We start from the raw sequence: 11,005 nt of genomic DNA, 5'->3' as shown, positions 1-11,005 counted from the left end.
ACCCAACACTCCCACTCAAGTGCTGCCAATGAAGATGCTGGCCACAATAAATGACCAAACTTTTTCGTCCTTTCTTATCCCATTTCTCATCAAATATATCTAGGTTCTAGCCAAATTCGTGCGAAAGCAAACGAGATCTAACCAGCTTCTGCTCATCAATTGATGAGAATCGGCTCTGCCCAGGTGAGTGAGCAAGGTAACTCGAAAATTGCCAACTTGAGACGATCAACCTTGTTCACTCATTCCTGGTTATCCTTAATGAGGCACTAGTCACATTTCTGCATATACAGTAGCACACTCATGAACAAGTCCCAATCAGGTAGATTTCGACGGATCCCGTGCAAGTTTTGTGCGACTGGTTGATCGCACAGCGGGAATTTCTGCAGAATGAGGCCAACAAGGTGTAATTGCGAGAGTAAATGAGAGAATTCAAAATCACAATCATGATTCGCCGATATATAACGGTTGGGATGCTCCACTGGTGAGTTGGCGACGTCGAGCCACTCCGAAGAGTACCTAGGTAGAGCCCTGCACTGGGTATGCCTCAAGATCAATGGCTGTTCGACCTGTGCGGCTTTCATAATTGCCTTCAAATGACAAAGACCTCATTACGATTAGTGGTCCACATGCTTAGCACACTCGATCTTTTTGGCGACTCTGTAAACACAGAGATTGTGGTATTTAACAGAACACTCACTCACTTCAGACCAAGCGGGGCTTTACCCAGTCTGCTTCCTTGTTTTGAGGCTTACCCAGCACTGACAGATCACTCCTGGCTGATTATTGAAGCTCGACTGCTTCAGGAGTGAAATACACAGCTGCTGGAATCATCCCGAGGCCCATGATAGGTTGCTCTTACAGTTTTGAACCCCCCACGCAGAGGACAGTTCAGGCTTTGCTTGGCGTGAACCATGCGGTGATTTTGGCGGAGACTAAAGATGCTAGCCCACTTGTCATTCGTCACCGTGCTACGTCGTGTCCGATGCCGCACAGCACGATGACTTCATGGAAATGTATAAAAATGATTTCCCCTCCCCTCCTCCATCTCTTTGGAGCTTCCCCACCTCGCATTCTCAAGCTCCACGATTCTCATTCCAACTACCAACGAAACATCATAGAGAGTACGGTGTTCCTCTTCAGGAAGCATGATATCTCTCGCCATGGATTCATCCAGGTCAAGGTAACTAGGTGATAAGTACACATCCGGGTGTTCGGCTCTTTCTGGTGCGAAACTGTGCTGCATTGGCCTTGTCCACGGGGTTGACATTATGTTGAACTCCGCATTCAAGGTGAATCAGCTTCTATTTCAAACCGGGGGAGTCGATCTGAGAAATACCGGTTGAACTTGAACTGGATAATACCAGCGAAAGGACATGTGGACCTTAATCCTCCCCTAGGTTCCCATGGCATAGATCAGACTGACCGTTCTAGCTTTCCGTCCTACCCGGAACACTTGCAAGATGTCGACTGACAAGATCACCTTCCTCACCAACTGGTAGGACAATCTGAAAGTAACCTTCCAGCAGCTTTTTGATAACATGGTGCTGCTTTAGGCACGCCACACCTTACCACGCGCCACTGTATCTTGCCCAGGCAAAGGGCTTCTTCAAGGAAGAGGGCATCAAGGTCGCACTCCTTGAGCCCAACGACCCTAGTGTTAGTCCACGCGCTGGACATGGTACTCTCTCATATATACTCACCACAGTCTCTCCAGGATGTCACCGAGATCATCGGATCCGGCAAGGTAGACCTTGGCTTCAAGGCTATGATCCACACCCTTGCAGTATGTTGGCCCCAATTGCCATGGTGGACGATAACTTGCTCACGAACATGCACAGGCCAAAGCTCGCGGATTCCCGGTCACGTCTATTGGAAGTCTTCTTGACGAACCGTTCACCGGCGTCGTTTACCTCAAATCGTCCGGCATCACCACCGACTTCCAGACCCTCAAGGGCAAGCGCATCGGCTACGTGGGCGAGTTTGGAAAGATCCAGATCGACGAGCTGACGTCCCACTACGGGATGACCCCCTCGGACTACACCGCGGTCCGTTGTGGTATGAACGTGTCCAAGGCCATCATCAAGGGCGAGATCGATGCCGGCATCGGCCTGGAGAACGTGCAGATGGTCGAGCTCGAGGAGTGGCTTGCCGTGCAGGGCCGACCCAAGACCGACGTCCAGATGCTTCGCATCGACCAGCTCGCCGAGCTGGGCTGCTGCTGCTTCTGCTCCATCCTCTACATAGGCAACGACAAGTTCATCAAAGAGAAGCCGGACGAGGTCCGCGCCTTCCTGCGCGCCGTCAAGCGGGCCACCGACTTCGTGCTCGAGCAGCCCGAGAAGGCGTGGCTCGAGTACGTCGACTTCAAGCCGCTCATGGGTACGAAGCTCAACCGCAAGATCTTCGAGAGGAGCTTCGCGTACTTCTCCAAGGACCTCAAGAACGTCCAGCGCGACTGGCAGAAGGTCACCAAATACGGGAAGCGGCTTGGCGTTCTGAGTGAGGACTTTGAGCCCAACTACACCAACGAATACCTCGAGTGGACCCTGGCGGGCGAGTCGCAGGATCCTCTCGGTGATCAGAAGCGCATGGCGGAGCTGCAGAGCAACGTTGCGGACAAAGGTGGTTTCCGCCGTCTTCAAGTCGAGGAGATTCAAGTTTAAGTCCAAGGGCATCATAGCCATGCACTCAATGCGTGCTGGAACTGTAGGCCTCTGTTCCACGGATTTTTACATGTGGGCGCACACTCATTTTGCACGAATCAAATGTGCCATTCTATCTTTTTAAACTAGCACAATGAAACCCAGTTGGCCACCTCAACTCCTTAATAGGAAGTTCCTCACTGGTATTCTTCTTATTCCTCGGCGCTGTTAAGTCCTCATCGCAGAGATCAAGACTTGCTTTAGGGACTGCGATTTAACTCCTTGGCCTATTCATTCGGGACATGTCTTCGTTTTGCTGATTCTGGACATGATTAATAGTGTATTTTGTCTCGTGGACATTTCCTATCACATGAGTGGTCAGATCCATCGAAATCGGAAGGCTTTGTTTCTGATTTGGGTCTGAAATCGTGGCCTAATTTTAGAGATGCCGGAAAGTTCGCTGGTCCGACCGACTTTGATGTCCGTGTCATGGTCAAATTAGAGCAACTCAACACAAGTCAGCTCTGCCCTATTTTTAATTGTCTTTCCATATAAAACTCTCACCCATTGGCATCCGTGGTCATGTGGGTCTTATAGAGTTCCGGCTCGGGAAGCACGGCATGAATGTCGGGTTGGGCGTCCAGGGTGGTTGAGTCGCCATTTGAGAACCACATTATCGGAATTACATGCAAGGTTCTCCCATGGAAACCAGACCGGTTTGTTCTATCGTATTTCTGTACTCGGATTTGCCCCACCAGGCCCACCTTTGGAATGCCAACATGCTCCGATAATCCGGAGGATGTGATGATCAACAGCGCGGATCCACTGATGTTCTCGTGCCCAGACTGATGATACTACGCAACGTCATTGCAGGTGAGGGGGTACCTAGGTATCAGCCAGCCTTGATTTTTCACTGCAAAACCATCCAGCACTGTATACTTGCTTGTCCTGCTTATATCAAGTCCGTCCCAGTCCTTCGGATATGGATTCACCCATGAAGACGGCCATGACTGGCGGGCAGGTGGGTACTCCGTCACCGAGTCGAGACCGAAAAACCTGAATCATCTTGACCAGACTCAGCAGAACCACGGCACGCAAAATCCAAGAAGTGTAAATTGAGTAGGCATGTGCCTGTATGGATGATTTTAAGCCACAATTGACCTCAGGTCATGACACGTATCGCATCTCAAGTCACGTCGTATTAGGTTCCAAGGTTGCCATAGAGTAAGGCCAACTCAATAAGCTTCTAATTCGCCTGTTATTCACATTGTAGGGGCTCTTTCAACTACAACAGCCAACCAAAATGATGTAGTACAATGATGTTCTTCTTCCCTACTTAAGCAATTGTAGAAATCTCGAGATTCTAATAAAGAGTCCTGTTTGCCTGCAGCTAGACAAGCTGAGCGTTGAGTTCAAGAAAATGCACATTTGTATTAAATCAATTATCACGGATGCATTGCACTAGATCAATTTTTTTTTCTTGACGCTTTTGAATTAACTAAGACTAAGAGCTTATGTATTTCCAACTCCAATCTCATCACAAGAGACCCGTTATTCAAATCAAATTTCGAACTCATCCAACGTTCCTCATAATGCCATAACTAGGTGTGCTTAGATCTTGCTGGGGGTGTAGCTCTTGTCGGGGGTGACGACGTTGCCAGAGGCAACCTCGACGTCCCTGTAGGCAGGGTAGACGATCAGGCTCTGAGCGTAGTCGACAACAGCGAAGGTGGTGAACTCGTTGCCGGGGCCGAACTGGTCTGACCAGCCGGAGGTGACGGTGTAAGCACCACAGGTGGCTGGGCCGCCGTTGAGCGTCGAGGACTTGGCTCCCTTGACGACCTCGGTGCAAGGTGTTGTGGTCACACCGTTGTTGATGCCGAAGGTCCAGGTAGTGACGGTGTTGTCGGCGTTGACAGTGCGCTTGAAGTTGGTGATGGTCCAGGTGGTGGCCTGGGCCATCATGGAGACAGCCTCGGCCCTGGGCTCGAGGGGAGCAGCCATAGAGCCGACGGCGGCGAGGGCAGAGAGGAAGACGGTGGTGAACTGCATTTTGATTATGGAATTATGATTATTACTCAAAGAGAATGAGTTCTTGGAGGTGTGGTGAAAGGTTTGCAGAGTTGGTGTGATTGTGTGAATGGTGGATGAGGTAGAAGGCCGAATATGTCCCCTCAACAGAGCAGCCCTGACTTTATATAGAGATCATGACCTTAGTGGAGCATACATGTTGTCCAAGACATATCGTGACAGTAGCCTCAGACCGGGTGAGCGCACATGTGCTTACTACAAAGTACTACTACGTACCAGGGGTTGCCGTTACCTCCGCCTTCTCCGTTCTCCAACATCGTCATGGCTCGTAAAAACCACCGAGTGATCCTCGTTAACATCTCCCCACTGAGCGAGATGTCAGCTGTTTGCGGAGGTATGGCTGGCAAGGTGGGTCAGGTGGCCGAGGAGAGGACACCCCAGGCTGCCATCGCGTACAGGGCCAACGGCAGTGTGCGTTCCTGGCGGCAGACGTTGAGCCTTGGATCGGCATGGCTCCGAGGACCCGAGCTCGTATTCAACCCTCCGGCTTCCGTGTGATGTGGAGTAGGGTGCCAACACTAGAGCCAAACCCGCCAATCCTACGTCAGATTTTGGGGAACTCCTCTGTTCTCGTATGTAAGCTTAATCTGGGTGGATCTTCGCCCCGTTGCTTGGCGCTCGGCTTGCTGGAAATAGGAGCAATGCGGAGCGGCGAGATCGAATCCTGGGGGCTGTGGTTCGGTTCCAACTTGAGGCTGCACGCCTGACCTTCACCGCGCTGCACGTCGTATTTCCTTTTTTCACAGATTGATGCAATAGTAAGCCTTATATCAACGAGCAAGAAACAGAACATATGAGGTGCATGAAACGTTCCATCCGACCACACCGTTCATAGGATGCCTAAAATGCATGTCTTTTGCTTCTGCATCAGTGCTCATGTAGGGACAGATGCCTAATGAGACTTTTGCTCAACAGATTCCATTGATCAGCAGGGGCTCATGCAGTATAGGCGTGTCTGTTAGCAAGGGGCTACTCGGGGTCATAGTCGTGTCTTTACCCACAGCACATGCGGGTGTTCCCATATGGCCACCAAGTGTTCATTGAGCCCCTCCCGTTCCCACTGCGTCTTTCGCCTCCACGATGCTGATGAGGTGCATAGCATCCCGACCACGCCTTACAGCCAGCGGGCATGACTTACGCCGTCACCAGTATCTGACAAGGTCTTAGCCACATCACGCCACGAAATCGGCTAAAGTGTCGCCGATGATGCGCACATAAGACCAGTTAGAAGCATGCGTGTGATGGGAAACTCGAGCCTCAAGCTGCATCAGGACCATTAGGAGATGTGGCGACCCTCAGCCACGTCCGAGTTTCGATCTCCACATCATTTCCCTCGGGGCTGCGATAATGTGAGCCGCGACAGCCTGTGGGCCATTTTGTGCCTCTTTGACACATATGTGTCGTCAAGACGACTCGAACCTGTCTTAGTCGTGTTTTCAAGGAGAGTTCGGTCTCAGCCCACGCGCACGAGCTAGGCGGAATCAACAAGTGGGAACGGTCGCCCTTGTGCGCAGAGCCTGAATGACACGTTGACCCGTGGACCTTGACCACTTGGGCAGAGCTGGCAGCTCCACATATGTACCTAGGTATGGGTCCTTGAATTCAATCCCAGTCTACTCGACGTGATGGCCATCCCGAGGTCTAGACATATGCATCTTCTCCCTAATCTTGCTGCTCGGGCAGTCGGGGATCCCCAGTGCTTTCATCGAGTACCTAAGTACTTTCCAAAGAAATTGCGCTGGCAGGGAACATTCGATTTATGCACTCACCCAACCCCTGAGCAGGATTATGTTGGTACCGCATTGAGTCGTGAGCTTGAGGTGTCCATAGGCACATTACATCCCGGCTTCTAATCCTAGTGGGTCAACAATTGCACTGCAAACTTGCTTTGGACTACCAAGGTTGTTGATGTTGCAGAAGAGGTAGTGGTAGGCGTGTCCTCAAATTGACAATCCAGCCGACTCGATGGCTATACACTCTTTACAAGAATGACTAGCACCAAGACGGTTTGCTGGAAATACTGAGGACATGATTTGTGGCACACAGCTGGATCATGCAATTGATTCACTTTGGTGGATCCACCTTGGTATTACGTGCAACGGCTTGTCAGCCTCACAAACGTTTTCGGCACGTTGGCTATAAATTACAGCAGGCCTGGCGGCAGGCAGAAACGCGAAAATGGCGCTGAAACATTGATGCATGTGGACGATTCGGGTGATCCTGCTTCCTCAATGTGGCTCGCGATTCATCTCGATTCGTGAGGATCCTGGCAGCGGTGGCCTTGAAGGATTGGGCCCGTGAGAGATGGACGTCAATAGTCGCTTGATATAAGCATTCTCACAAACTTCTCGCAATACTTCTTCACGGGTAGTCAGAGATCCGAGATCTTGATATTCCGACGACTACTCTGGCCCATGGAGGATTTCCACGCAGTGATAAGCTCGATGATGGCCAGCTGGCATCAATTGTCCCAGGTTTGGGTCCCATTGCTACCCTAGCATAAGATTAATGTCTTCTAGCTCCAACGCTTCCCAATCAGTCTTGTGGACTTGGCCTACTGCCAGCCGGTATGCCACTTTGTTGATCCACTCAACCCACAGTACTGTGTATTCCTCCCATTTCTTGATAGGGCCCGTGTACAATCGGAGGCCTTCATCAAAAGTCTTGTGATAGTAGCGTGTCCGGCAAATGGCCACTAACTCGACCTCAGCCGCTGCAGCCCACCCCTCGTCTGACCGAGGGAAACGTTGCAGCTGCTCCTTGTTGTGTAGTCTCAAAGTTCCAATGACCTTGTCTTCATTGCTGTAAATGGTGGCCCTGTTCCCCTCTCCCGCCTGAAAGGCAAAAACATGGGCACGATGGGTGGCACAGGAGAGATATGATGTTTGCTCCGGCATGAATGGTTGCGTCGACTCCTTGATGTCTGGCACGGGAAACGGCCAGTACCAGGGATGCTCCTGGTCATTGTTATCTGACATACTCTCATGCCGAAAGATGTATCTGTCACACCCATCGGGGTAAAGCAGTGCGTCATCCTTAAGCTTTCCCTCTCCTTGGTTAGCTGCCTCCGAGATGGCGTGTCGAGTCCAACCTGGAGGCAGAGGCTTTTCAGAGTCTTTGTAAACCTCGCGTGTTTCGAACCAAGAGCTTCTTATTCTTCGCTTCTCCAACGAGGTCGGGGAGTCGCAAGTATACCACTCAGTGATGGGAATTGTCTCTTTGATCCACCAAGCCCTCGGATTTGCGGGGCCAGCTTCATATTGTGAAATATCCACAAGGCCTTCCCATCCTACCCATGACCAAGACGGAAGTTTACAGGGACGTAGTTGGCCCAATTTAGGGTTATCAGAGGGTATTCGTCGTCGGAGATCAATGTGGTCCCAATGCGGCCGCCAACTCAGCGCCGCCTCGAAGAACATTTCCGGGATTCCACATAGAAATCCTCCTGTGAAACAACGGCTGAAGACGGTAAGTAGGCCGAATATTGCTGGGAGAGCATCCTCGTCATATGTCAGTGCTCTTTCATTGTAATTGCCGAGTAGGTTTCCAAGGGACAGAAGATTCGGCATGCCGCGCATAATTTCTCCCAAACGGGGATTGATGTATTTATCAGCTTCCACTCCGAGATGTAGATGCTCTTGCCACACACTGCGTTGACACATCCAGTGTACGGACCCTTTGCTGAAGATAAGGCGTTTGGATGCCATTTCGAATTCTTGATAGGTCCACCCCCGCTCGTGGTAGTCGCCCCAATTGCTGAATTCGAAGTAGCTATGTTTGTCATGAACAAAGTTTTCCTCGCCGAACGGGATGAGCTGATCGGGGCGATTTCTACCGCGCGAGACGCCTTGCAAGCCTGGGAGACCTTCTTCAGCATCGACATCAAAGACCACGATGGTCAATGAGGCATTTGCATATATAGCTCCCATGAGTTCAAGTTGCCTTGTGCTCTCAGATACCCGGGAATGATCGATGCAGAGAACATCAACCCAAAGATACCTCTCGCCAATCATGGACGCCAGTGAGATAACATGCCGAACTATAGGCGCAAGCTGTGAACAAATGGAGGGATCGTCAAGCCCGTTACGCCTCCGGAGTTTGGCCATGGTATCCTGCTGTATCTCCAGGCCGCGGGCCTTTCCCCACCGATAGCTCAGTGTCACGTATGATGCGCAGTCCTTGCCAGGCACTAAACACCTATTCTCTGTGTCAACGACCCAGGCTGGACGTGCTGGCCATATCTTTGTTGGATTTTCGCAACTTGCTCCATGCAATGACGCGCATTCGTTTCGCCAGTGGTTCACCGCGCTGATGTCAAGCCACTTAGGGTCCAAGGCACGAGCGATACCTGGATGGTGCTGGACAGATTCTCTCCGCATTAGCAATAGATCGGCGTACAGCCCACCGTATTCTAATGATTGTGTGAACGTAAGGGAGCCAGGTCGACGGATTCTGATGCCGAGATCTTTTCTGTCCGGTCGGGTATTGAAGGGACTAGCTGGGTCCTTCTCGTTGCAATATCTCTGGAACCATTCGACTAAATGCTTGTGCCTTATACATCCGGTAGATAAAGCATCTTCGAACGAGCCTAGTTTGATTTCTGGGTCTGTTCTATTTCCATCGGGTCCCGAAAGGCGACTCCAGATCGCGTCGCAAATTTCGCAGTCCAAGACCGCATCCAAACTGGTAGATTGTGTCACCGGGTTTTGTTCCATGATTCACGAAAGGCTTGATTGCATTCATTAGTTTAGATTGCCACCTACATCGTCTTCAAACTGGGTAGAGTGGAAAGGGCACTTGCCCTCTCATCGTTGTGTTTGGGGGACTTGCCTCGGCGAGTCCTTTGAAGGCCTGCTCGACGATGAAACCGATAAGTGATTTGAGAGGTGCGGTCAATTCACGGACGGGTTGGGCGACGCTCGAGTGATGTCAGAAGCTGTCCGTGAAACCGGTGCCTGCTTACCCCTCAAGATGCTTAATCAGACAGGCAGCCGCGAGTGGCGAACCAATCACAGAATCAAAGGAGCTAACAGTGCCTGCCTCGGTGCCGTAGGAGATGCCCGTAGCCCAATTCAGACCCCTTTCTTATGAGTGCTCGGAAAGATGCCGTAATAGGTCCCCGAACCGTAAGCAAAACCATACCTAGGTACCTAGGTAAGCAGGCAGAAATAGTCTATTTCTGTTGGTCGGACTCTCAAGTCTATCCTAAGTATTTGCCTTCTTCATACCTTTCTTCTCTTCAACCATAGGAACACCAGGATATTTCTGGAGGGCCTTTCCAGAGAACATGGATGAAGAGTTCAATGTAAAGAAACACTCCTAGACATAGATTAGATCCATAAAGAAGGTAAAGAAGTTCTCACTAAAACAAACCGTCGTTCAATTCTGCCTCGGCTAGACGGTATGCCGAAGCCTGATTGGCTGGGAGGAGGCTGCTCACAGTTGGCAACTTACTTACGATTGGTCCTCAGCTTATAATTAGCTATTCTATTACCGTATCTTTCCCTGCTAACATTTATTTTCACTCACCGGCTTCCACCACGGTGGTTATATCTTCCAGGGATACATAAGCCCGCTGCAAGGAGACCCATAGGTGACGAGCAGGAGAGGTAATTGCATTCACTGCCTTTCGATTCTAAAATAAGATAGCCTCGCCACTGAGTCAGAACTTTCATCCATTGTACTGACGTCTCCACAGAGCACATATTTAGTCATCCGGACTCAAAAGAACTTTTCTCGCCGCTTGAATGTAATAACATTGACATTGATAAATACTCAAGACCCAGAACGTAGTCCGAAGACTGGCCTGTTTGGGTTTCTACATGAATGTCAAACTTGTGGCCAACTTCAAACCGTGAGACATCTAACGTCCCCGTCTATGCACAACACAGGTGCCATCTCCCTTGTGTTATTTGTGCCCATGTGTGTTTGAACCAAACCTCAGGCGTATCCACAGCTTCCATTCATACCCCAGTACACCTGGGACTTGGCGTCTTTCAGTGTCAGGCGCTGCATGAGCTCATGTGGCTCGAGGGTTGTCCGATGACCCGGCAGCAGCTTACATTGGGGGACATTCTTCTTGCCCATGAATACGTAGGTATGGCCTTGAAGGAGCAACTCATTGGGTCCGTCGCCTAAAAATGTTGTTATGTGCCAGTCTGTCGGAAGGTAACGACCAGTCTTTCTCCCCGTCTTGGTGCGCTGCGTGAACGTATTGTGTTGCTCTTTTCTGATGATGACACATTTCATCCCAAGTCGTTTAGCTTCTTTTA

General features: G+C 50.5%; 3 protein-coding genes across 3 annotated transcripts; 1 reads left to right on the top strand and 2 right to left on the bottom strand.

Moving 5' to 3' along the window:
* The first annotated feature begins 1,074 nt into the window (after nt 1-1,074).
* Nucleotides 1,075-2,816, top strand: KVR01_006185 (uncharacterized protein). Its single transcript, XM_044792646.1, has 5 exons — nt 1,075-1,121; nt 1,432-1,495; nt 1,554-1,656; nt 1,715-1,783; nt 1,839-2,816. The coding sequence occupies exons 2-5, from the start codon at nt 1,461-1,463 to the stop codon at nt 2,661-2,663; spliced, it is 1,032 nt and encodes a 343-aa protein (XP_044644988.1). The 5' UTR covers nt 1,075-1,121; nt 1,432-1,460; the 3' UTR covers nt 2,664-2,816.
* Nucleotides 2,817-3,827: 1,011 nt separating this feature from the next.
* On the bottom strand, nt 3,828-5,120 carry KVR01_006434 (uncharacterized protein). Its single transcript, XM_044790526.1, has one exon. The coding sequence runs from the start codon at nt 4,692-4,694 to the stop codon at nt 4,254-4,256; it is 441 nt and encodes a 146-aa protein (XP_044645237.1). The 5' UTR covers nt 4,695-5,120; the 3' UTR covers nt 3,828-4,253.
* A 2,053-nt stretch (nt 5,121-7,173) lies between these two features.
* KVR01_006159 (uncharacterized protein) lies at nt 7,174-9,647 on the bottom strand. Its single transcript, XM_044789065.1, has 2 exons — nt 9,564-9,647; nt 7,174-9,461 (listed from the first exon to the last, which is right to left on the bottom strand). The coding sequence occupies exon 2, from the start codon at nt 9,446-9,448 to the stop codon at nt 7,223-7,225; it is 2,226 nt and encodes a 741-aa protein (XP_044644962.1). The 5' UTR covers nt 9,449-9,461; nt 9,564-9,647; the 3' UTR covers nt 7,174-7,222.
* Nucleotides 9,648-11,005: the final 1,358 nt, after the last annotated feature.

The sequence above is a fragment of the Diaporthe batatas genome (genome assembly GCF_019321695.1).
Source record: "Diaporthe batatas strain CRI 302-4 chromosome Unknown Contig00006, whole genome shotgun sequence".
NCBI lineage: Eukaryota > Fungi > Ascomycota > Sordariomycetes > Diaporthales > Diaporthaceae > Diaporthe > Diaporthe batatas.
This window is presented reverse-complemented; position numbering and strand designations above follow the sequence as displayed.

What these genes read in the sequence shown, in the direction of transcription:
- KVR01_006159 (XM_044789065.1), bottom strand. Translation starts at nt 9,448, where the DNA reads ATGGAACAAAACCCGGTGACACAATCTACCAGTTTGGATGCGGTCTTG.
- KVR01_006185 (XM_044792646.1), top strand. Translation starts at nt 1,461, where the DNA reads ATGTCGACTGACAAGATCACCTTCCTCACCAACTG. An exon ending in ATCACCTTCCTCACCAACTG is followed by an intron (nt 1,496 to 1,553) that starts GTAGGACAATCT and finishes GTGCTGCTTTAG; the next exon opens with GCACGCCACACCTTACCACG. An exon ending in CTATGATCCACACCCTTGCA is followed by an intron (nt 1,784 to 1,838) that starts GTATGTTGGCCC and finishes GAACATGCACAG; the next exon opens with GCCAAAGCTCGCGGATTCCC.
- KVR01_006434 (XM_044790526.1), bottom strand. Translation starts at nt 4,694, where the DNA reads ATGCAGTTCACCACCGTCTTCCTCTCTGCCCTCGCCGCCGTCGGCTCT.